This window comes from Terrapene carolina, unplaced genomic scaffold (assembly GCF_002925995.2).
Source record: "Terrapene carolina triunguis isolate 2854851 unplaced genomic scaffold, T_m_triunguis-2.0 Scaffold53, whole genome shotgun sequence".
NCBI lineage: Eukaryota > Metazoa > Chordata > Testudines > Emydidae > Terrapene > Terrapene triunguis.
In genome coordinates this window covers 14,819,594-14,844,480 of record NW_020664404.1, presented here as the reverse complement: position 1 = coordinate 14,844,480, position 24,887 = coordinate 14,819,594, and the positions used below count along the sequence as shown (strand labels likewise).

At 45.7% G+C, this 24,887-nt stretch overlaps 1 protein-coding gene across 2 annotated transcripts; it reads left to right on the top strand.

Moving 5' to 3' along the window:
* The first annotated feature begins 3,974 nt into the window (after positions 1-3,974).
* Positions 3,975-24,559, top strand: PLAT (plasminogen activator, tissue type). 2 transcript variants are annotated; one of them, XM_024203391.1, is made up of 14 exons: positions 3,975-4,082; positions 11,229-11,328; positions 12,328-12,367; positions 12,807-12,938; positions 15,511-15,624; positions 16,025-16,199; positions 17,557-17,648; positions 17,920-18,091; positions 18,468-18,553; positions 18,955-19,150; positions 20,226-20,362; positions 20,438-20,578; positions 22,345-22,490; positions 23,387-24,559. In XM_024203391.1, the coding sequence occupies exons 2-14, from the start codon at positions 11,266-11,268 to the stop codon at positions 23,543-23,545; spliced, it is 1,653 nt and encodes a 550-aa protein (XP_024059159.1). In that variant the 5' UTR covers positions 3,975-4,082; positions 11,229-11,265; the 3' UTR covers positions 23,546-24,559. The 2 variants fall into 2 exon arrangements, with proteins under 2 accessions (XP_024059159.1, XP_024059167.1); XM_024203399.1 differs by lacking the exon at positions 3,975-4,082 and adding an exon at positions 4,596-4,728.
* Positions 24,560-24,887: the final 328 nt, after the last annotated feature.

Below are 24,887 nucleotides of genomic sequence, written 5' to 3'. Positions count from 1 at the left end.
AAACACCTAAGGAGGTTCTCAGACAAACAAACACCTCAATCAAGTTGGAGTTAAGGTTAATTCGTGTCAATAATTTAAAGGGTAAAGCATATGAAACCCCTCCCCAAAACACACATCCTGGAATGCCAAGAAGTTTAAAGTTAAGGTAAAACTACAGCTTTTTAAATTATCGATCCCTAATACCCAGATTCGTCCCATGAAGAGAACACTTGTCTTCTTACAGCACCATAGTTGTCAAAACTCTGACTTATTGATGACCACGTAGACAAACCACAGAAATAGACATACAAACTTTGCTAGTTCATGAACCGAAAAGAGCCTTCTCTATTATTTCTAAAGTGTGCACGTGCTACCAAATATAAAGGTGTCATTAGACACAGAACTGGCATATCTTTGTGTACAAATCTTTGAAGCCAAGATTGTAAAATTATGCCTCTACGTGGCAAGATCATAGGATGCAGTAACAACAAAGCATCACAGAGATGTGAAACCAGCAATAAAGCCACACTCTTGATAGGCAGCTTGTAAGCTGTACAAAAGTATCTCATCCATATTTCACCCACCAGTACTGCAGCTTCATGAAGGTGAAGGTAACTACACAGGAAGAAAGCTGGGATGGGCCTTTTTGCTTGTTTTTATTTTGCTTCTTTCTAATGTATAAAACTGTCTTGAAAGGTTATGATAAAAAAGAGAGTTTTCTTTGTGCTTGTCTTTGCTATTAGAAATTCCAGCCCTGCACCCAGGCCTCTAAGTGCCCCTACCTGGGCATTTCCATACTTTCCAATATTTGTTCTTAAACTTTACGTTAACTGACCATTCCTTGGCTTTCTGAGCTGTGTTTTTATCACACTGCACAATACCTTGAATGCTTTTTCCATGTAGCTACTGATTTGTCTTAACAATCCAAACTCCAGCTTCACTAAATTGTTTTGTTTTTAATCTGGAAGCAGAGATATGCCAGCAGCAGACAGCCTGTGTCTGTCTTTAATTCCCAATAAATGGTACCCTTTCCCTTTCAGTTAGCAGACATGTTCTGTCACCTTTTTGTCAAACTGCTACAGAAACAGTTTCTCTCCCTGGCAGCAACAGCTGATTGATAGTCCAGCTGCCCTTCAATCAGATGCTACATCACTGCCCACAGATCTGATACCCAAGCCCAACAGCACCGTTGCTACTTGCTTTGTGAGTGACTCATGAAGAGAAGAATGTGATAAGGCCCCAGTCAAGCGAAGACAAGGCCTCAGAGGGAAGGTATCTCCTCACTGCATGGAAATCATGCCAAATTCAAAGGTTCACCAGCATAGTCTTAGTTTGACTTCTATATCTGGGAGGAAGCTCCAATCAGGCCAATGGGGAGGGGGGGAATTTTGCACCTGCCTGAGGCTTGCAGTTTGGGGGGGCAATGTCCCCCTGCTTCTCCCCAACTATGCCCAGGCCAGCACTTCCTCTTGCTAAAGGTGCCAAGTAACCCTCATCACAGAGCCTGACAGGGGCTCTTTCCAGCTATTTCATGGGTTCACAAACTGGGGGTCCTGACTCCTCAGGGGATCATGAGGTTATGATGTGGGGGGTCGCAAGCTGTCAGCCTCCACCCCAAATCCCACTTCATCTCCAGCATTTATAATAGTGTTAAATATAAAAGTGTTTTTAATTTGTAAGGGGGGGATCACACTCAAAGGTTTGCTGTGTGAAAGGGGTCACCAATACAAAAGTTTGAGAACCACTGAGCTATTTCCTGAAAGTGAAAGCCTTTCACACACTGTTTTCCCTGGACATACTATCAGACTGTAATTTCAGTGTGAAGTTGAGGGCAGGAATCTGATTCCTATTGAATCAGCTTCTTCATAGTTCCCGCAAATCTGTTATTACAGCAATTATCTCATCAGAGTAAACCTGTGTGCAATGATAATGCCATAGTGTCCAGCTCTAAGGCTGCCACCTTGTCCTTTGCCCTTCATGCTTACATACAGTAGTACCTATAGAGCTATATGTCAGATCGCCCTCTCTTCTGAGACAAGCCCCTCTCCCTCAGCTTCTCTGCCTCCATAACCCCCCATATGTAGTATCCTTGTCTTATATACTCAAGTCATTAGTATTTACTGATGCAGGAGATGAGACTAGAGGACCTAATTGTCCCTTCTGGCCTTAAACTGTATAAAATTCCTCATAAGAGAGCTAATTTCTCAGACTGCTTCTCTAGGACTGAACTCATCTGTGCCTTGGCAGAGCAACCATTCCTGCTCTAAAAAGTCCATCAGGGTTTTCATAAAGCATTACAAACTCTCCAGTCTTTCCCCTCCACACCCATCACTGACAGCAAACCCACCAAGTGTCAATTCCTTTCTTTTTAGCAGCGTTGCCTATTGTGGCCTTTTCCTGGAAAGGAGCTTGTAGTTCATGCTGCTTCCAGCTATTTCAGCCAAATGCTCCATCTTTATGATCTGAACCCAATCCAATCTGCCTCAGGGAATCAGAAGTTAGGGACAGAAAGGTTCAAGGTCATATTTAGTCCTTCCACCCAATCCCTCCTCCAATGGGATAAATCAGCTTTGTCCCTATGGGAATTTCTGAAGGGCTTTAATTGGTTATTACTGGTTTTAGGTTGTTGGTTCTAAGGATCAGAGTCATAGTCTTAGATGGACTCAAATCATGAAAAATAATTTAACTTGTTGGTCCTTAAATTGCTATTCCCAGTTCCCCCCAAAACGCTCTCCAGCCTTGAGCCTCCCACCCAATGTCTATTTTCCCAAGAGCCCTAGTGAGCTCCCCAGACAATTTAATCTCTGAGTGTTAATGATGTGACCTGGTGACAGTCAGTCATATGGGGCTACACTAAAAGGCTGAGGAATATCCAGGATCTCAGATGAGGCAGCAAGAATCTCCTGAGAGCAAAGAGAAAAGCTAAGGAATCTCTGTGTTAAAGATACAGGGTGTATAAAGATCCTAGTGGTTAACAAGGGAACTGGGCAATAAGAATTCAAACCTCTGCTGTTGTTAAAATCAGGTAGCCTCTATTTTAAGAACATCATCAATGTGGGTGGCCCTGCACAAACATGTAAGACACAGTCCCTGCCCCAAGGAGCAACGGCCTAACCTTTAGAGAAAAGTGGCCATTTGAGAGAGTGTAGCATCCACTAGTGGAGAGGTAGACTGGGTGCATGGAGGCTCTTATCTCCGGTGCTAGGAGTACATTATCCCAGCACAGGGCCTCAGACTGCAAAATTCAAACCTAGATTAAACTTGTCCAATATCTCGCTGTGTTTGGACTCAGGGATTTTGTTGAGGCCCTCGTCTACTCTCCCCCTTCTTCCAGTTATCTCCCTCACACCCTTTCCTGCCCTGTCCTCTCCCCCGTACACTGCTCTGTGCTCTCTACGGCTGCCAGGGCAGGTTTTGTTCCACTCACAGATCGGTGTCTCTTTTTCAAGTGATGTGAATAGGCATCATTCAGAGACGGACGCCTGGTGCATTACGTGCCTGAACTGCATCATCTGCTTGTTTAGCGTGGAAAGCTCCCTGGAGGAGGGACATGGTCTTTCTCTATAGTTTGTACAGCACCAGTTAAGCTGATAGCCCAAGGAAATAATGAACTTTTTTATATCTTGGGGCATTGTGTGGGTGATTTTCTCCCCCCCATTCCTGGAACCGTGATGAAGGTTCTCTTTGTAAGTGGCACTTATCTGATCTGTTCCTGGCTCTCAAAAGGAGTCAAGAGAAAAGGGAATGTACCAAAAAGAGACGCTGTGGAGTCACTAACTGCTTTCTGATCAGGACCATGAATAATACTGATTGGATGAGAGCCAGGATGTGTTCTGCTGACTTCATCAGGCACTTCCTCCCCCTCATCTTTGGAAAAAACTAACTCAGCCCATCCTGACCTCATCGCCACAGCCTACCACTGTGTATCTTTTCCTCAGGGTGAAAAAGTCCCACCCACCCCCCTGTAAAGTCTCCACCCCCTTGATTGGCATTTTAAGAAGGACACTGGAGCTATTTAGAGAGATCAGAGCTTAGACATATTCAAAGCACATCCAGGCTGCACTGAAAGGAAACCATCAGCAGAATACAGAAGAGAAGTGAAGGTATGTGTTATTCTGCACCTGTCTGTGCAGAGTCTTTCCCTTCCCCCCTATGGCTTAGTGTTGCAATCAGAGCAGGGGTAAATAAGGTCACACTTCTGATATTAATGATTACTTCTTAATTAATTAGCATGATGTACAGTGCTTTAGAATGTGGAATTTAACTTAGCTGTTTCTTTTCAGCCTCTGGGGAGAATTATGAAGTTGGGGACAGATGGTGCTTTCCAGTTCTCTCAGGAAAGCCTTGCTACCCCAAGTCAGGGAAAAGTGGAGCAGCTAAAGGACTGACAGCCTCTGGCACTGAACTGCACTTGGGTAGGAGCCCCCTGCACAGAGAAAAAGAAAAGAATAGTGTACATAAAAAAGAAGAAAAAGAAAAGAATAGTATAAATAAAAAAGAAGAAAATAATAATATAAATAAAAAGAACAGATATAACAAATCTTCCAAAAGCAACAAAAGACCAAGAGTGCCAGCTGTGACATTATCATTTGTCCTATTCATGAGAGGGGCTGAGATCAGACTGCACATTTCTCTTCAGGATTCCCATCTAAGCAGGGATGACAGAGGGGCCTCCGTGGGCTCTCTAGGCTTCTTCCTCTTCCCAAACACAACCAGAGCTACAGCAAATCTTCAGAACAATTCCCAAGGGTAAATCAGACTTCACAGGTGTCACGGGAATGGTGTATTTCAGAGACACTGAAGGGATAGGATATAAATATAAATGCCCTGGCTATGGAGGTGGCAGACAGGAAGAAATAGTAAGAAACTAGGCACCACAATGCTCAGTACAGGATTGGGGCACTACAACTCCTCTCAGCAGGCAGTAAAGGGGAGAAAGGCACAAAGGCGCTTTCTCCCTGCAGACAGGAGGGGCAGTGAGGCCCGGACTTTATGCCCCTCTGATCAGCTAAATCAGCTTAGAGAAGTATCAGCACAAATGGCAAACAGCTACTGATTCCAAATCCAGAGTCAAGGCAATGGGTTCTAATGAGAAGAGCATGGAACTGGGAGTCAGGATTCCTTACTTTTAATCTCTATTCTGCCTCAGACTGTCGATGTGACCTTGGGTGAGTCACTTCACCTCCATGGGTCTTGCCTTCCCCACCTTTAAATTGGGAGTAACATTTATTTACCTATTGCAGAGGAGAGTTGTGATGCTTAAATCATTAACGCTGAACATGTGAAGTTCAAAGTATTCTTGTTTCTGAGGCATCTGCAGAGCTGTAGCTGTGTCTGTAGAATGCAGCATTCTTTCGCTGTGTTGATTCCAGATTGGTAATGAATTTTGTCCTACTAACACAACATATGCATTAGGTGCACTAACTCCAGAACTGCTCCCCGGCTTTGTTTAGCACAAGGTTATCATGATATCATCAAGCAGGTGCACCAGGATCCAGGTATGTGGTTCTGGGGGGTGGCAAAGCATCATGAGGCAGATAGACTAGTTACATGCTACCCAGCTCACTTGGGGTTATGCAGAGGTTTGCACTCTCTGGGCTTCACACCACTTAATACATTCCTTAAAACCTCAATCCAAACATTTAAAAAACACCCTATCGTAGCCAACCTCCTCTTTCATCTCCCCCCATCCTATTTTCCCCTCCCTCCTCTTTGTTTCTCTACTTAGGGCTGGTCTACACTGGGGCGGGATCGATCCAAGATACGCAACTTCAGCTACGCGAATAGCGTAGCTGAAGTCGAAGTATCTTGGATCGAATTACCTGGGGTCCACACGGCGCGGGATTGACGGCCGTGGCTCCCCCGTCGACTGCGCTACCACCGCTCGCTCTGGTGGAGTTGACGGTGAGCGCGTTCGGGGATTGATATATTGCGATATATCTTAACGAGACGCGATATATCGATCCTAGATAAATCGATTGCTACTCGCCGATACAGCGGGTAGTGAAGACGTACCCTTAACTTCAGACAAGAAACTAGTTCATTCAAAACAAAACATTTGCCCATTTACCTAAATGTGCCAGGTCTGCACAAATCAAGCAGATTCTAATCCGTTTAGAGTTCCATAAGAATCTAGCCAGAGAGTAAATTTAAAGTGACAGCATCAATTAAAGTATAGTATGACCTGGATTACCTTTAATGTATTTTATACAGAATGAAAGTGTCAGCACAGTAAATCCAGCCCTTTCTATCTTATCACTGGATTAATTTACCAAGGGTCATGGTGGATTCTCCATCACTGGCAATTTTTAAATCACAAGTGGATGTTTTTCTAAAAGATTTTCTCTAGGAATTATTTTGGAGGAGTCCTATAGCCTGCTTTATATAAGGAGGTGAGACTAGATGATCACAATGGCCCCTTCTGGCCTTGGAATCTATTTGCTGGTCACAGGAGCCGAAGCAACAGGCATAACTAGGCCAGAGGCAGCTAGGCGAAAAAGATTATTGCTAGAAGGTCTCTGCTTCTATCCATGTAAACATTCTCATATTTTTGGAAATCCATGTGCTTTCCTAGATAGGGCTTATCATTAAGAACACTCTGATTGGGTAAGGCACAGCTGAGGCCAGGGATAAGACTAACAACATACATCGGGCAAACATCAGTTACCAGCCTTCCAAGCACACTGGACATCAGAACTGCCCTACAGCTACAGATAGGGGATTATGCTCTCATTTCTGTGTATTGGAGAGGTGCTGGCTGGAAGGAATAGCAAGGGTTATTGGAACAAAGGAATCAGATGACATCCATGAGATACAGGAAGCACTATCTGGTACAAAGAAAATTAAAGGATATGAGCTGCAGGTCAGCACTGCTAGAGTGTACAGTAGACTACATTAAAAACTGACTAACAAGCTAAGTGTAATTGGGACAGAATTTGTTTTATATTTAATTCTTCCTTTAAGTAGCTCTGGTGCTTTTTAAATGGAAGATTCTCCTCTCATACCAGTCTCCAAGATTTTAATACAAAACCTTTCAGGATATAAAAACATCTCTGATTCCTTCTTTTTCCTATCCAAGCTCCGGTTCCACCTGATTCCACATAGCCGGACTCCTGCTAGGTGACTACCCAGGTTAGCTCCAATACTTTGTTCTACTGCAGGAAATTCGGACTTTGCCACAACTGGCTTATTTCCAGGGAATCCTAAATTTCCTCAGAAGAAATGGCTCAGCAGACACTCTTCCACAGACAGATACTTGCTGGAGGATTAGGTCAGAGATTCTTCCTTTCAGATGAATAAAGTCTCACTTCCCTTAATGAGGTTTAAGAACCTCCATTCTCATGTGCTGCTTTAAGAGGAGGAATTGCAGCCTCCCTCTTACTGGTAAGAGTGACATTGGTCCTATGGTGCTAATTTACATCAAGTTATGGTTATACTGCAGCATCTGCAAGAATTCAAAGAAGTCATAGCATAGCTCTGATTTCAGGCAGCAGCCTGAGGACTTCTGCGTAATAAATTGGCACTAGATTTGATCAACAGTCTTGTGACTTTAGGGTAACAAAGACGGAGATGCTAGTTTGCTACAGCACTCCTGGGGACTTCAGAGGCTTATATCAGATTCATGTCCATATTCCTGAGAATCACTGCCTGTTTGGAAAATGTTTCTGCACTAAAAAAAAAAAAAAAAAAGGCCTGCTCTACAGCAGGGACCCATTTGTAAAATGAATTTTGTAAAGCCAGGGCCCTGAGAGTCTTTCTTGGGAGATTCTGTGAACATCAGGGACTTTACCACTGAAATGTGGAAATATATGGGCATCCTCAAAACTGTTTCTCCAGGTTTGACATCTGGAGATTTTTTAAAGTGCCTGTAACCCTCTCACATGCCCTCTTGAATCCTCCACTTGTTACAGACCTATCATGAGACATGGCAGCCTACATTCTGCTGTTACCACTGCTCCCTCTGATTCAGGGCCTGGAATAGTTCACTTGGGTCTTTCGCTTTTCCGTCAGTCAAACCCCATTTCTTAAAACAAGACTTCTTTTCATTTTCTCTCTCTCTGCTTTTGTTCCTGACCTGATGACTGACTAATCTGCAGCCTGCCAGCCATTTTCCAGCTGCTCTTACTGGCTTTATTTAAATAGCAGAGACTGAACTCCAGAGTTATGAAATATCAGTTCTTTCAAATACTTGGGCCAGTTTTCTGCTCACACAAGGACGCCTGATGTAGACAAACAGAGGAGATGGAAAAATGAGAAAAGGTGAGAGAGCAGATGAATGATATGGCAGAAATATTTGTGACTGCAGAATAATCCTAGAATTTAGAAATTGATAAAAGTTATGGAAACAAAATCCTCTTGCTACTCCTCCTATTTCCTGCTATCTAGAGCAGTCAAGTACACTCTTGGAGGAAGACAGAAGCAAAATCCCTTAATTTTATGATGCTCTTGTCACAATGTAATGAGAATCTATTTACATGACAGTTGGACAAAAACAAAAATCATTAGTTTCTGACAGCAGCACCAGTAACACTGGGGGTTCTGAAATCTCACATGCTGGGTACAGAGGGCCGTCACTAGCAATCTCATGAGAAGTCTCCCCACTCTGGCTGTGTATCCTACCTTATTCAATTGAAACAAAATGTCCCCAGTATGATTTTAGTTGAAAATAACTAAATAACTTACTTGAAGGGAGCTGTGCAAGTATAGGGCACTTTACTGAATGTCCCTGTACCTAGGAATTTACCATCTAATCCAGGCAAATATGATACCTGGAAGCAGATATCCGATACTTAATTGTAGGCTTGATCCAGGAAACACTTGGTGAATTTGCTGGCCTGTGTTATGCAAGATCAGAAGGACCTTAACATCTGTGGCTCAAAAATGTGGAAAAACGAAGTGTTGGAGTGCCCTTTAGTGCTATTTTGCTCCCACAGTGGAGTCCCTATGAACTGTATACTAATTCTAATCTACCTTCCTCAGTAACCTAACCTCTGCTGTACCACATGCCCTTAACATTAGTATAGAGCCCCTTTATTATCCCAGTGTGACTCCTGGTTAGACAGTCAGGTTTATTACAAGTTCTTGAATTCAGTAACATTTCTGAAAAAGATGATGAACTTCCCCCTGCAGTTGTTAAGCTCATGCTCTCAAGGTCAGGATTTGCAGGAGATTGCTTATATACCCTCCTTTTCCCTAATCTTTTATTATTGCTATGAGGTCACTGAGCTAACTGAAGAAAAAGGAAGCCTTTGCAGGGAATGGTCACAGAGATGAAAGTAGTGCTATGAGACCAGAGCAAAGCTGCACTGTCCCTGTGGGGAACAGACCTCCTCAAAGAGCCCCTCAATGCCTACGCCCCTTATTCCAGGGTGTTCTACTTGTGCTAGGATAAAAACTGTGCCTGGCTCTATACAGGGGCAGTAATGGATGTTATCAGTCTGGACTGGAGAATTTTATATATAAAAATGCTTTAATCTGCTCAGGACTGAAGTTGTATGATAAGCTTTCCGCAAGGTGCTCAATGGGGCTCTCTCCTCTCTCCAGCAACTTCCCCAAACCACAAAGTAATTCTCTACTGCTATAGTGAAGAAAACTGCCTGTCTCTTGCCTTTGTTTGTGAACAGACTGGGGGAGGGGATACTGGAGATAATGAGATGGCAGAGTTGAGCTACAGCGATCAGAGCTCATGTTGCTGCCATTAAGTCCGTCACCAAAGGAGGCTGAAAATGCTGCTCGGTAAAGGGGCAGGGAACACACAAGACTACTGAACTCCTCAGAGCCTGGATTGTCCCACTGTAATCAGTAGTGATCTGGGCAGCTCCAAGCAGCCAGGTAAGAAAGAGGACAGGGGAAGGAGAGAAGGAAAGTAATGTATTCATTGGAAGAGATGGATGCAGGCAGAGGTCTAAGTCCATTCTTCTTCTCACTCACATCAGATGAGCTAATGAACTGTGCAGGAACAGATTGTTTCCCAAGGTTACTGTTGTGGGGGACAGAAGATGTAAAGATTTCTCATAAGGGCTGGAATAGAACTTTGTCTGAAGTGACAGCTGCTGAGGTAGATTAAAGGGAATGAGAGACTGTTGTGACTACAGGGAAGTGAGTCAAGGAAAGAAATGCATGCTTGGATAAGTGAGATGGAGTGCCAGACCACAAGCTAGCATCCCAGCCAACTAACCTACTTTCAACTGCCTGCAAGAGGGGCAGGATGATAGTGGAAATAAAGTCCAGACCATACAGGGAGTGGAGGTTAAAATACTGAAAAACAGATCTAGTGCTTTAAATTGATTAGTGCTGTCCACACCCCTATCAGACACCCCGTTGGCCCTTCAGCCTTTCCCTCACCCAGTACTAACCAATCCATCAGCAGGCAGCATTATCCTTTGAGTGACAGCATGTGTGTGTAGGGGGGTAAGGATGGGAGTGGTCAGGCTTCTGATTCTATGCAAAAAATTTACTAATTCCATCTGCAAACCCTCTCACACAGACTTGTGACCTAGTCTGGAACCAGCAAGTTCTTGCTCAGCACAGGTGTCTCTTGGGCCCCCGAGAGCTGACACCCCAACCTAGACACTGCTACTCTTTCAGACACCTTGTTTTGGCATCTCTTGAGACACTGTAGTCTGTTTTATTAGACAAATCTGGGAGTCACAATTTCTTTTGTGCGAGTCTAGAGTTCTCGGCTGCCACTCAGCACCCTTGGAATCCCACAGCCTGCAGAGAAGTGAACTGGACTTGTCTCTTGCCAATGTCATCCCAAGTAGAGCCAGACAGGCACTGCTTAGTGCCAGAGCCTAAGAACTTGGTTTCTGCCACTTACCTATGGGAGGTGGCAGTGCTTAAAGTGGTCTGAAAAAAGTAGGGGGTCTATCATAACCTGGGAGCAGCAACTTTGGTAACAATGAAGTGCAGCCTTCAATGACGCAGCTCAACTTTTATTTTATTCTTTTCCCCGCTCCCAGGTCTGCAACCCCTCCCTCCTCCCCCTGCCACTTTAAGCAGTGGGAGGTGGGTCTGGTTCCAGACTGTCAGGGGCCCTTCCAAGTTACACCAAGGCTCCTAGGCTCTCAAATTGCAAAGCCAACTCAGGGATTTAGCCACTCCCTGCAAGCCTCCTTCCCTTTGGAAATCACTGGGAGCTGTGTGGGTAAAAGCCCTTGTTGTTTGCTTTGACAATATCAACCTCCGCTCACACTGGAGGCTCCTTGCTCACCCCCCCCCTTTTTTTTTTTTTTTTTTTTTTTTTTAAGATTCTGAGATTTGAAGGAAACACTGGAAAACAGGAGGATGGAAGGGAAACTCCTGTGTCTCTACCTGCTGATGGCAGCAATCACCACTCTGCAGTGCCAGGTAAGAGGCCAACATGCCAGTGCCATTCTGGGAGATCCCTGGAGGGTCCTGGCACCCCTTGGCGCCCTAGCCCTGGCCTGGCAGCACTGTCATCTCTTCTTGCCGGAGCCTCCATTGGTCTCTGCTGGTCAAGAGAATGGGCAGAGTTACACAGTTATAGAAGTCAGAGACAGAAAAGCCGTAAGAGGGTCCCAAAGTTCAGCCCCGGGTCCAGGCTGCGATCATTCCCTGCAGTCAATTATCCAGGGCAGTTTTTAATTGTATCAAGCAATGCACCTTCCGTCACTCTATTTGGGTGACTGTCCACAGCCAGATACCCCTGACTGTTAGAAAAGGCTCCATCATGGTCAGCCTTTGCTTGATTTCCCCACATCAGTCTTACTTACACCATCCTATCATCCTCAATTACACTTGACCCTTTGAATTTATGCAGAGGGTTCCCATATTCCCTAGCCTCAGACATTGTGTGGCCTCCAAACTGTAGATCCAGATGAATTCTAACTTTCTTAGTTCTTAATCTTTCCTCATTAGCAAGCCCCTCCGCCCTTCAGTCATTTGTGCTGCTTTGTGTTACTTGGGACCAGATTAAAGAGATGTTCTTTGTGAAAGTATTTCTATTTCATATACCTGAATGGCTCCACTTGATTTTCCCTCTGGGCCTGGGGAAGGGCTGTTGCCTAAATTCTCATGTCTGGCATTTACACAGAAATAGTGCATGGTGGTTAGCACATGTAAATTGTGTGCAACTGGAAGGATCCTTAATGCGCAACCCCAGGAACTTGAGCCAATTTGTGCTTGGTCCCTGCTATCCTGGACTATTATAGGTGTGTCTAAGGCACTCCCCCCAATACCAGGAATGCCACATTGGGGAGGGTGGGAGTGGGGCTCAGAGCTCTCCAGGTGTGCAGGGCCTGGGAAAGGAGTCCAGATTTTGGGAGCACTTGGTAATTGAATCTCTAAGACAGCAGCCACTCAGGCTTCCTCTTTCTCTGCTTGCAGGAGTTCCTTGTGCGCCTCAAACGGGGAGCCAGATCTAAAGGTAAGGAGGGGAGAGGAAACCCATTTAACTTGGGCTAAGCAGATGTGCAAGGCAAAGCAGGCTGGTGCTGAGGAAGTGAAACCAGGGCCAGGCTCATGCTCCAACTATGCCCATTCTCATAGGCTGTACTGACAGAGATTTGACCATTGAAGATATGGAGAACATACCCAGCATGCTGTAATACCTTATACAATTCAAAAGACAAGGAAGATCTTTCCCCTCTCCTACACACACAAAAAGAAGCTGGTGGAGCACAGAATTCTACATCCAACAGCACAGCAGGGAGAGGGACAAAGCAGCTCTGGCCTGGGAAGGGAAGAGAGCTCTGTTAACAGAGGGGACCATTCTGCTGTCCAGGGAAGGGAGCGGAGCAGAGCCTCTATGGTCAGACAGCCCCATTTGCCTTTTCCTAAGGAGGGTTTCCTGTCTCCAATTGCAGCCACTTGCACTGACCGTTCATCCAGACAGATTTACCAGCAGAGAGAGACCTGGCTACGACTCGCAGGAGCCAGAGTAGAATATTGTGTGTGTGAGAACGGCTGGAGTAGTTGCCACAGCGTGCCTGTCAGAAGTGAGTATGAAGCAGGAGCGGGGAAGGGAAAGGGGAGCATCTGCATTTCCAGCATTCAGCCCTGTTAAACAGAAAGGGGAATTCTGCTCTCGAGGGAATGATGATTGTGCACATATAATCTGGGGTTTGTATGGATGCACTAGGATGTTCCTACTCATTGAAGCAGGAGTAAGAGTGCAGGCTCGGCCAGAGGGGTAAGTGGAGATAAGAGCCAAAGCATGTGCCAAGGTGAGTGGGGAAGATGGAGGAAAGGGGTGGAGGTGAGTACAAGCTGGACCAGCGGCAGGAAACAAGATATATGTCTGCCAACATGCCAGAGAGAAAGGGGCAGTAAGGAGGCTGACAGGAGAGGTCACAGATCATAGTTTATGGCCAAAAAGGGATCAACAGATCATCTAGTCTGACCTCCTATTTATCACAGACTAGCACCACCACCCAGCACCCGCAGTTAGAGCAAAAATTATACAGCCCACAAGAGAATACACTACTTGTGCCACAGGGAGAGAATAGGAGGGATAAAAGTTCACCAATGTCAGGCCCCTGCAGTGGCAGAGAAATGATTGAGATACACCCAAATAATCCTGGCAAGTGACCCGGGCCCACAGAGGAAAGCGAAAAAACCCAAGCTTTCTGCCAAACTGACTTGGGGGAAAATTCCTTCCCAGCCCCACATATGGGGTCAGTGATACCCTAATCATGTGAGCAGGAACCAGCCAGTCAAGCACCAGATACAGAGGTGCCACCTCAGAGCCCTGAATCACTCTGCCCAATGTCCCTTTTCTAGCTGTGGTCAGGCCTGATGCTTCAGAGGAAGGGGGAGTCCCTTTGACCCCTGCCAGTTGCCAGCTGAAACCCAGAAACTTGAGCTTTTAGGAACATAAGACAAACTGGAAATGAACCCTAGGACTGCTGAGTCTTGCCCCTACCATCACAAGCAACCCCATCATGCCATCACTCATAAATTTGTCCAACCCTCAATTAAAACTAAGTTGTTTGCCCCGGTAACTCCTACTGGGAACAGTCTTTTTTCCAGCCCGAATTTGTTCATGGCCAGTTTATATCCATTTGTTTGTGCCCCCACATTGTCCTTTAGTTTAAATAGCTCTTCATCCTCCCTGGTAATTACCCCCTTTTTGATGTTTTTATACAGAGTAATCCGAGCCCCTCTCAGCCTTCTTTTTGCTAGACTAAGCAAGCCAAGTCCTTCGCATCTCCTTTCCTAAGACAGGCCCTCTGTTCCCCGATCATCCTAGTAGCTCTTCTCTGCATCATGGGTGACCAGCATTGTACCCAGTATTCCAAATGAGGTCTTACAAGCATACCTTGTACAATGACATTAGTTCTTCTCTATCTCTACTGGAAAGGACTTGTCTGATACATCCTAGGATTGAATTTGCCTTTTTCACAGCTGCATCACGCTGGTAGATCATAGTCATCCTGTGAGGGACCCCCACAGCCAGGTCTCACTCCTCATCTGTCGCCTCCAAATGATGAGCTCCCAACTTGTAGTAGAAAATCTTATTAGACCCTTGTACTTTGTACGGTTGAATTTCATCTCATTTCTGTCACTCCAGTCTTCGAGATCATCCAGATCTTCCTGTATAATATTCCAATCCTCCTCAAGATGCTTCCCAACTCTATATCATCAGCAAATTTCATTAGCACATGCCCAAGTTTTGTGCCAAGGTCATTAATAATAATATTGAATAAGATTAGTCTCAAGACCAATCCCTCATTGGTCTCATCTGGAGAACTCATCTGGTAACTTCCTCCAGTCTGATAACTCACCTTTCAGCACAACCCACTGCCTTCTCCCCTTTAGCCAGTTCCTTATCCACCTTACAATGCTTGTACTGATCCCCATCTTCCCTGCTTTAACTAACAGTTTCCCATGCGGTACCATGTCAAATGATTTACTGAAGTCCAGGTATATTAAATTTACTGCACTTCCCTTGTTTAAAAAAATCAGTTATTTTCTCAAAGAAGGAAATCAGGTTAGTCGGGCACAACCTACCTTTGGTAAATCCATGTTGCATTACATCGCCTTTACCATTACATCCATGAATTTAATTATTCTTTCCTTCACAATTTGTTCTAAAGCCTTGCATACTACTGAGATCAGACTAACAGGTCTGTAATTACCCAATCACTCCCCCCCCCCCTTCTTAAATATAGGCATGATGTTAAGTATTCTCCATCATATGATACTATCCCCAAATAAAAAGATTTATTCAAAATCCTTGCTACCTGACTAGCAGTCTCGTGTCAGTTCTTTCCATATTCTGGGATGAAAATTACCTGGTCTGTCCCGCCCCCCTCCCCCCATTTGAGCACATTAACATCTTTAAATTTTCCTTCCACCTCAGATGTGGTAATTTTCATTTCTAGACACTCATTTCCAACAGGTGTACTGCATGTATTCACATGTTCCATATTATCATCCTTATTTAAAACTAAAGCAAAGTATTCATTTAATTTTTGGGCCATACCAGTTTCTCAGATGGGGAGCTATTCATGACTGCCTGAGGATGTGAAATCTGATGAGGTTTCCTGGCTTGTGTTTGCTTGACAGGATGTGCTGACAAGAAATGCTACAATGGGGGTCAGTGCAAGCAGGCATTATACTCCCCTCTGCACTTCATCTGCCAGTGCCGTCAAGGCTTCTCTGGGAAGCACTGTGAGATAGGTGAGTGCATGTGCAGTGAGTACAGCTACATATGGCTGGGGCAATGAGGAAGGGTTTGGCTACCCAGAGCTGTGGGAAGAGCTACCCAGAGGTTGCTGCAATGTAACAGGCCCTGAGCTATGCTGTCTCTTTCAGAGACAATATTACAGGGGATCTTAGGCTGCATCTGGGGGAAGGATACCTGTGCTGCGGCCTGACCATAGATAAATACTTTCTAGCCTCGGGGCTGAAGACCCTCTGCTACACATGGGGTCTGGACTGTTGAGGCATTTACGCTGGGCTAGTGACTGTGGTACCTAGGGTCCCTCCATAAGGGAACAGCTCTCAGAAGCTCACGGGAGGGAAGCAGAGTCCATGTGGGACCAGTTTGAAGCTACCATTTTGCTTCCCTGTTGCTTAGATACCAAAGTCACATGTTACAAAGACTTGGGAGTAACATACAGGGGGACGTGGAGCGTGACGGAGAGTGGGAGCGAGTGCTTAAACTGGAATATCAGTGCCTTGGCTCAGAAAAAGTACAATGGGCGGAGAGCAGATGCTGCTCAACTGGGACTTGGCAATCACAACTACTGCAGGTGAGAGGCAGGGGAAAGGCGCTGCCATTGTAGTGATGGGGGTATACAATGTGTGGTGCTGTGTGTATGTGCAGGGGAGAGGATCACAGTGCTATGTATAGCATGGGGTGGAGGAAGACTGTATGCAGTGTAGGGGACCTAGCACAGGGTGACTGGCCCCTTTAAGAGGAAGCAGGGTCCAGTGCAGCTCTGACTGGTTAGATGCGTCCCAACTGGGTTTAAGAGAAGGCATCTAGGCCTATAAAGGGGCAGATGAGAGTTGCCTGAGAATAGAAGGGAGACAGATGGAGAAGCAGAGTTGCCTGAGGAGAAGAGATGAAGCAGAGCAGTAATTGTGAGTTGCCAGCAATAAGTGCTGAGGTAAGCTGTTGGGAAGACTAGCTATTGCTTGGGAACCCTACCAAGTTGCAGGAAGTTTTGTGAAGAAACCCCTAGGAATGAGAAGAACCAGCTTAGTCAGTGTAAGCTGGGCTCAGAAGCAAGAGGCTGCGGATGGTCCACAGGAGCAGGGGTAGGACTCACTGGTGATGAAATGTGAGGGCGTATAACACTGTGGGGAGGCCCTCTCATGGGTGACCTGATATGGGGTTACTGGAGAACACTGATGGGAGAGAAGTGGGTCTTGGAATTCTCAGGGTGGTGGCCTGGAGACGGGTCCCGAAGCAGGCTCACAATGAACTGGAACAGAGTGCCTAATGGTTCTCAGGTGGGTGACCTGGGAATGGTGACCTTGGCATGTGACTGAAGAGCTGCTGTAACCTTGTTTTGCTTTGGGGTTTTGGGAGGAACTGTGTTTAGCATAAGGGGTCTGTGGACTGCGGCACTTCATGTGAATAAAAGGGTTTGAATTTGGTACTGAAAAAGGACAATCATTCTTTGCATGAGTAGATGAAGGGGAAACTAAGGAAGGTCATACCTGATCTGCTGAGGTTGCCCATGACAGGGTTTCCCTGTAACAGTACCATGACGAAGCGGGGACTATATGTGGAAAGGGGCCAGGAAGCTACTTCCTTCCTGGGCCCTACATTCTGGCTCTCCCACAGGGGATTTCACTCTGCTTCAAGCTGCATATCTAATCACCCCCTTTGTTCTTTTCTCGCACCCTTGCCTCTGTACCTGAAACCCCCTTCCTGAGGGAATCTACCTAGCCATGACCTGCCTCTCCAAACCCTCCTTAAATAACCCAATCCTTAGTGCTCTCTGCTTCAGCACTACACACGCGCAAGCTACAAACAACACTCCACTACTCCTGCCTTCCATGTAACAATCAACATTCCTCAAGTTATTCAGTTAGACTGCAAGGGCTGGACTGTGCATCGGTATGGAGTTATATACACAATGTTACCATCTCTCTCAGGAACCCAGATGAGGACTCCAAACCCTGGTGCCATGTCTACAAAGGGGGGCAGTATACCTGGGAATACTGCAGCACACCTGCTTGCTTTAAAGGTATGTGCAGGGGCAGAGGGGATACCTGCTGTGGAGACTAGATTTTTAAGGGTTCCCTGGGCCCACAGACATTTCCATAGGCTGCAGAATTGAGCACTTTAAACTACATTTAAGCTTCTAACCTTTCTGGCTGAAAAGGCACAGACTTCAGCAGTCTTACTGATGTAGTGGTGATTATTAGTTGATGCACTATATAAACAACTGAGGTGGTGATGCTGCGAACAGTTAGCCCCTGGTACTAATCAGTTAATCTGCAGATTTCTTGTTGCAGGAAAGAAGGACTGTTTTTCTGGGACGGGCATAGAGTACCGGGGCAGCCACCGCACTACCAGCTCCGGTGCCGCCTGTCTGAGATGGGACTCCAAAATCATTGCCAACAAATTCTACACAGCTTGGCTGGTCAATGCCCAACAGTTGGGTCTCGGGAGCCACAATTTCTGCCGGTAGGTAGGGAGTTAATTCACAATTTTTAAAAGGAACCTCCCTTGCCCCATTCTCCCTAAGGTGCAGCTCTGACCTGTCACATGAATTAGGACATAGGGGATACACAGTACTGCAGGGAACATGCAGCCTGGCCATAGAGTGATTATCTGTGATGTCACTCCATGCACACAGTTTTCTGCAGATACTACTAGGTACAGCTCTGGTATCCTCCAGTGAAAGCTCACAAGGTGGTCTTGGCCCTAAGTTACACTCGAAGGATACAGACAGCTTTTGGAAAACAATGCTTTTCTCCATTGTCCCCTCCCCCACCGGGCTCTCTACAGTTCCAATGGGAGTGTGAGCAGCTGAAACATCTGCCCCTTTTTTGTGTTCCAGAAACCCTGACAATGACTCCAAGCCATGGTGCCACGTGCTGGAGGCAGGCCAGACAAAGTGGGAATACTGCAACGTGCCTGTCTGTTGTAAGAGACATCCCCACACTTGCTCTCCCTGTCTTCTCTTCCTTTGAATCCCCACTGCTATGCTTCTTGTCACTGTCACACTCAAGCCCCTTTCAGTAAGTAAGAGCTGGATTGCAGCTGTGGCAGGGCAGCAGCAGGGGAGTCTGTGGCTCCACACAGGTGTCTCTTCCAGACTTGCAAGGAAGGCAGCAGAATGGGGGGCACAGGCAGGGCTTCCTTGCTCTCTTTCCTGCCCGTGTGCCAGGTTTCCAGGGGGTAAAAGAAATCAGGTCATCAACAGCATTGTGTTCAGTGCTGCTTCAGCAGATGCTAAGCACATGGAGGCTTTTTAGCCCATGAGAGAGGGGAGAGCAGAATAAGGGCCACAGCACAAAGCCTATTTCTGTGTTTGTCATCCACAGCCACGTGTGGCCTACGGCAGCACAAAGTGGCCCAGTTCCGAATTAAAGGCGGCCTCTATGCAGACATCACCTCCCACCCGTGGCAGGCTGCCATTTTTGCCAGGAATCGGGGAGTGACTGGGGAGCATTTCCTGTGTGGAGGAATCCTGATCAACTCCTGCTGGGTCCTGTCAGCTGCCCATTGTTTCCAGGAGAGGTGAGAGAAGAATCCAGTTAGCGCCTCTGACACAGGGACTAGATACTGGGTCTCCCTATTGCAGTAATGAGAGAAAGAGATCCCAGTGCCCTGACTACCGAGACACTGAGCCACAGTGGGAGCTGCTGCATGCAGAGGGAGTCGAGACGAGTAACTGTGCCCTTCAGAACCTCTTACTCCCTACATTACTTTCCCAGCTATGGAATAAAATCCTCCTCCCCACCACCACCCTTGGGGATGTAGGACAGCTTAAATAGATACAAAGGTCCCCTCATCACCTCTCTCACTGCTGCAGCTAGGAAGGCACTCTCCTGTAGCAGTAGCACAGTGAAGGAAGGTGAGGCTGTGGTCTCTCGGTAGGCCTACTGTACTTAAGAACTATAGTGTAGGAATAGTGGGGTTTAACCTCCGCAACTGCCTGACAATGTTATTCTCTGTGAGTTAACCCTGCATCTGCTAAGCTAGGCTCAAATCTGGGGAATGGGAGGGATGTTGCAGTGACTGCTTTCTACAGAAAATTAACTACACAGTCATGGAGACCCCTATCCCACTGTGCATGGCTCCATCGAGACCCCATCTGGAACCCTGCACGCTACTCTAGTTACTGAGTTTAAGAAAAGATTATCTGATTTTTTTTTTTTTTCTGAGAGAGAGAATACAAAGGAAGCATCTGGAGTTATCAGATGTCCTACAGTAAAGAGATGGTCAAGATGAACATGACCAGCATCAAAAAAGGAGATTGAGAGGCGAACAAGCTGTGGGACATAAGATACCTCAAGGAGACTAAGAATAAATCTGTTATACAGGGCAATGAGAATAGAACCTGGGGCAGTCTGAGACATGACGGGGTGGGGAGAGAGAAGGGGAGAGCAGATGAGATTTCCCACTGTATGCAATAGTCGGTGCTACGAGGGAGACGAGGATGCCCTGAATATAAATCCAGACTGACTGGGTATGTAAGGAGTAACAATTCTACATGAGAGAAAGTTGAGCTCCTGCTGGGCAGCTGACACCTTCAAAGGATGGGTCTCTGGAGTTGAAGCTGGGAGACGCTCAAAGCTCTTTCATTGTCCAGATTTAGTGTCAACCGTCTAAAGATTGTACTGGGTAGGACCTATCGAATGATCCCTGAGAAGAACGAGCAGCAATTCCAAGTGGAGAAATACATCCTGCATAGCAAATTTGACCCAGAAACTTATGACAATGATATCGGTAAGAACTTTCCTAACCACACGTTCAGAAACTGCACCACCAGCCAAAGCCTGTTCTTATGCATTTTCTTTTCAGTTCTGTTACAGCTGAAGTCTGGGTCAGAAGAGTGTGCTATTGAAACGGACGCTGTACGCACTGTCTGCCTCCCAGAGCCAGGACTTCGGCTACCTGACTGGACGGAATGTGAGATCTCTGGCTACGGCAAGCATGAGGAATGTAAGGAGATGATGTACCCTATGTAAGGGATTCTTCCACAGGGCTCCTGTCCCTCACCTTCATATTTAAAAGAACTAAGTGGTCCCTGGAATCACTACTACTGTAGTTAGCATTACAGTGACTGTACACCTCAGTTCTGCCCAGAGTTATACCTGTAGCACCCTAGTGAGCTCCCCTCACATGGGCTACAACCATCCCTTGTCTGAAACCTACAGACAGTTGGAAGTATCGTGGGAGGTGCAAGACTCCAGCACAACGAATGAGCTAGGTGGAACGTGGCAGCTGTAACGCTGCATTTCCTCTTCTCAATTTATATGTAGAAAGATTCTCTCACTCTCATTCGGCTGGAAATAATTCTCCTGTCAAGGATTATTGCACAGTTGCAGATAGTGTGCCTTACTAGAATATAGTGGTGCTATCTGTATGATGCTGAGTAAGAGAACAGGAACAAGAGAAACAGCAAGAAGAACAGATGTTTAGAAGCCAACTAAACCACACCTAGATTATTTCTAGTTGGCTTTAAAAAAAAAGTGTTTATCCATCTAGATATGCAAATAGCTGTCTGATGAAAATAAGTCTTCTTATGGCCATCTTCTTCCTGGCTCCTTCCTATTGCCTATTATCCCTACTGTTGCATCTTTTCTCTTAATAAATTGCATGCCCTTCAAAGTAAGGGCTGACTGTTTGTGCAGGATCCAGCAAGTGGAGCCCAGATTCTGACTAGGGCCTCTCCCTGCTGCTGTAGTTATGTCTCCAAGCGTATATCAGCGTACTTTTAAGACAAACAGAGGGTTAAGTGACAAAGTGTTAAAGGAAGCTAATCCTTAATCATCCTTTGGTGAAACCTCATTTGAAATCAAGTTTTATGTTTCTGAAAAATCACTTGACAAATAACTATTCTGCCAAGTTTCAGCCCAATGAAGCTTGAAATGGCCAAGATATTAACCTCCCAAAACAAAAGCTTTGTCCCTTCTGAGTTCAGTAGAGCCATAATGCATTCCTATCTAGTTACACAGTTACATAGGCTCGAGTCTGCATGTACACAAATAGGACAGCTGGTTTCCATTAGAGCAAGTCAAATCCCCTAAAGCCATAACCCCTTTCAGAGAGTTCACAATACCCTCCCCCACCTCTTTCCCACCCCCCCAACTTTACACAATTAACAAACCATTTTACCGAACAAAAGCTTTGGCTGAAATGGAAGGCTTTTAGTCGACGCAATTTAGAACACTACAGCCAGCTGAGAGAAGCCATATCTTGTCCCACCTAGGTCCGAAGCAGTTTCCCAGTGCCAAAACAAAACCGATGGATTTTAAAAGTGACTCAAGTAGATAAGAGTTGAGATTTTTCTGTACCTACTTTAGAAACTTTGCTCTCCCTGATGATAGTTCTGGAATGGGGAGAGGGAAGGAGACTTGCAAAACCCCAGAGGTATCTGGGGACAGGTGGGGTAGTGCTCCAGGAATAGAAACTGTGTGGGCTCTGCCCCTGCATAAACTCGTGTGTGTGGGGTGGTGACAGCAGGATCCACAGAGACTGGAGCAGCTGCCATTGCGCCAGGGAGTGGGATCTGGAAGGATTGGAATGGGCCTGGGAGCAGATACGTGAACCCCCAGGACCCTCCTTCCAGCCAGAAACCAGCTGTTCCCCCCCACCACCTCATTAAGTCTCAGTACCTCCTGAGTCCCCTTCCTATCCCTTCACCTATCCATTTACAAGGAACTTCTGCTTCCCCCTCCAACCAAATACATCCATTTCTCTTGCAGTTTCTCCTTTCTACTCAGAGCGGCTGAAGGAAGGTCACGTCAGACTGTTTCCAGCTAGTCGCTGCACATCACAGCACCTGAACAAGACAGTCACTGAGAACATGCTGTGCGCAGGGGACACCCGGCAACTGGATGATGCCTGCAAGGTAAACCTACCTCTGTCCCTACCTGTTCTCTCTAGTTTCCTCCAGAAAATAGTTGCTAACAAAGCACTATGCTCCAATAAATCAGAGCAAATGCAGCGCTGCATCAGCCTATGGTGGGCTCTGGAGCAAGACTGTCCCTTGCTGATGCTGCAAGCTTCGCAGAAGCTAGGAAAAGAGGCCACATTTAACCAAAATAAACCTAGGACAATGGGCATTGAAAACCCAAACTGCAGGAAATGTTACCAATAGCTGGGCAGGAAACCCCACCTGGTGCAGGGTTTCCTGTAACTTTCCTTTACAGAAACAGAACATGAGGTGTTCATCAGGGGGCGGTCTGTGATAGGATAGGGCACTGCCCAACAGAAATGGGAATGGACTAACAGGCAAAGAGGGGAGTAGCATCAGAATTGGGGGGCACAAATAGTTAAAGTTCCTGAAACAAAGCCCCACATATCAGCATCCGATATTCCCTAATGAGTATGTTCTCTACATACCACAGCATTATACAGTGTCACCAGTTTACACAGTTGGGGGGGGGGGAACCCAACCAAGATTCTTCTAGGATTATTGTACTTTAAAGATTCCTCATGTGAGTTTCAGACTCTGATTTTTAAAGGGATGATGCTGGGAAGTATTTTAGGATCTCACTTTTTTCCTTGGTATAGCAGAAGGGGTGTAGGATGCTATCCTAGTAAACACAGATCGTAATTTTTCAGAGGGGCTTTCACCGACTGTACTTGAAGCATGGCACCTTTGAAGATCAGGCTCTATGCAAAGCCTAAGCTTGGCAGTGCAGAGGAAGTATCTATGGGGAATCTAATATGGGAAGGCTTAGCATCCAGTCAGCAAGTAAAGAAAGCGAATGAACCTCTTACTAACCTGCTTTCTCCTTGTAGGGTGACTCCGGAGGGCCTCTGGTCTGTATGAAGGATAATCGTATGCATCTGATTGGGATCATCAGCTGGGGAATAGGCTGTGGACGGAAAGACACACCAGGCATCTATACAAATGTGACTCGTTACCTTGACTGGATTCAGGACAACATGAAACCCTGAAGGAGGAAAATGAACCACTCAAGGCCTTGCAGTCATGCCCCCATCCCTCCCTTACAGCAGGTACTAAGGATACTGACAGGAGCTGCTGTTTACAGATGCCCTATGATCACTCACCTGTAGGGTGCAGGTGTGCAGCAGAGTGGAGGGCGGGGCATACACTTTTTAGGTACTTTCTCTCTCTTTAGAGATTATTAGAAGTCATGGGGGTTTTTTTGTTTGTTTGCGCACCAGGTCATATAGGCACAATGAAAAGTAAGTTCTACCCCCACGAGGACTGACTAAGCAGAGTCTATGCATCCCACAGCAGTAGTGAGAGTATATAGAAGGCAAAAAGGGCACAAGTCTAAACTCTGGAAGCTATCTTCTCTCTCTCTTTTAGAGGGTAAGGTTATGACACTTGCAGTATACTCCAAAGTATGTATAGAGAAACATGACTGTAGCTGCACTGTAGAGCTTGGACCATGTCCCATTTCCACCCCCACCTCAGGGTATGAGCTGTTGCTTAAATCCACTCCCACCTCCATATTTTCTTAAAATAAAAATACTGAGATTATTTGGCACTAGCCCCACCTCCCCAAGGTGCCCTTGAAAATCGAGAGAGGGGCAGACACAGTGAAAGGAGATCATAGCTTAGGATGCAAAGAGAAAAACCAAGTTTTGTGATCTCAGGTGAAACAGCCGAAGGTGAACACACACTGAAAAGCATAGGATGAGAGCATGTTCTACCACCACCCTGGTTCCATGCAGTGGGATTCCTAGAATAAGTGAGCACTTTGCCTGATGTCAGTTCACTCATAGGCACAAACATATTGTGAGTCCATCCACTTGCTCAGAACAATCTTCTAATGTGACACTTGTCTCCTGCAGCATTTTTAAAGATTATTTTTATACTATGCAGATATTTAAACTTTCCTGTATTTGTCGGTTTTGTTTTTTTTGTATGACGGTATAATTCCTACCACTATACTGACTTTCTGGCAAGCCTAGGCTTTTCCCTAGGAATATTAAACTATATTGGTCTTCTGAATTCAGCTTTGTTTTCATTGACAGACTTTATATTAATAATGACCTTGGAGGTAATAAAGACTGATTTACATTGCAAAAAAGGGCAAACATCATTCTGGGATGTATTAACAGGAGTGCAATATGTAAGGCACAGGAAGTAATTGTACCACTCTAATCAGCACTGAGGCCACAGCTTGAGTACTGTGCATCACATGTTGGGCATCACATGTTAACAAAGATGTGAAATTAGAGTCCAGAGGAGAGCCAACAAAAATGCTAAGAGTTTTAATAAACATGACCTGTGAAGAAAGGTTGAAAGAACTGGGTTTATCAAATA

Coding starts and splice junctions, on each gene's coding strand:
- PLAT (XM_024203391.1), top strand. CDS start 11,266: ATGGAAGGGAAACTCCTGTGTCTCTACCTGCTGATGGCAGCAATCACC. Junction 11,329..12,327: donor TCACCACTCTGCAGTGCCAG/GTAAGAGGCCAA, acceptor CTCTGCTTGCAG/GAGTTCCTTGTGCGCCTCAA. Junction 16,200..17,556: donor GGCAATCACAACTACTGCAG/GTGAGAGGCAGG, acceptor CATCTCTCTCAG/GAACCCAGATGAGGACTCCA.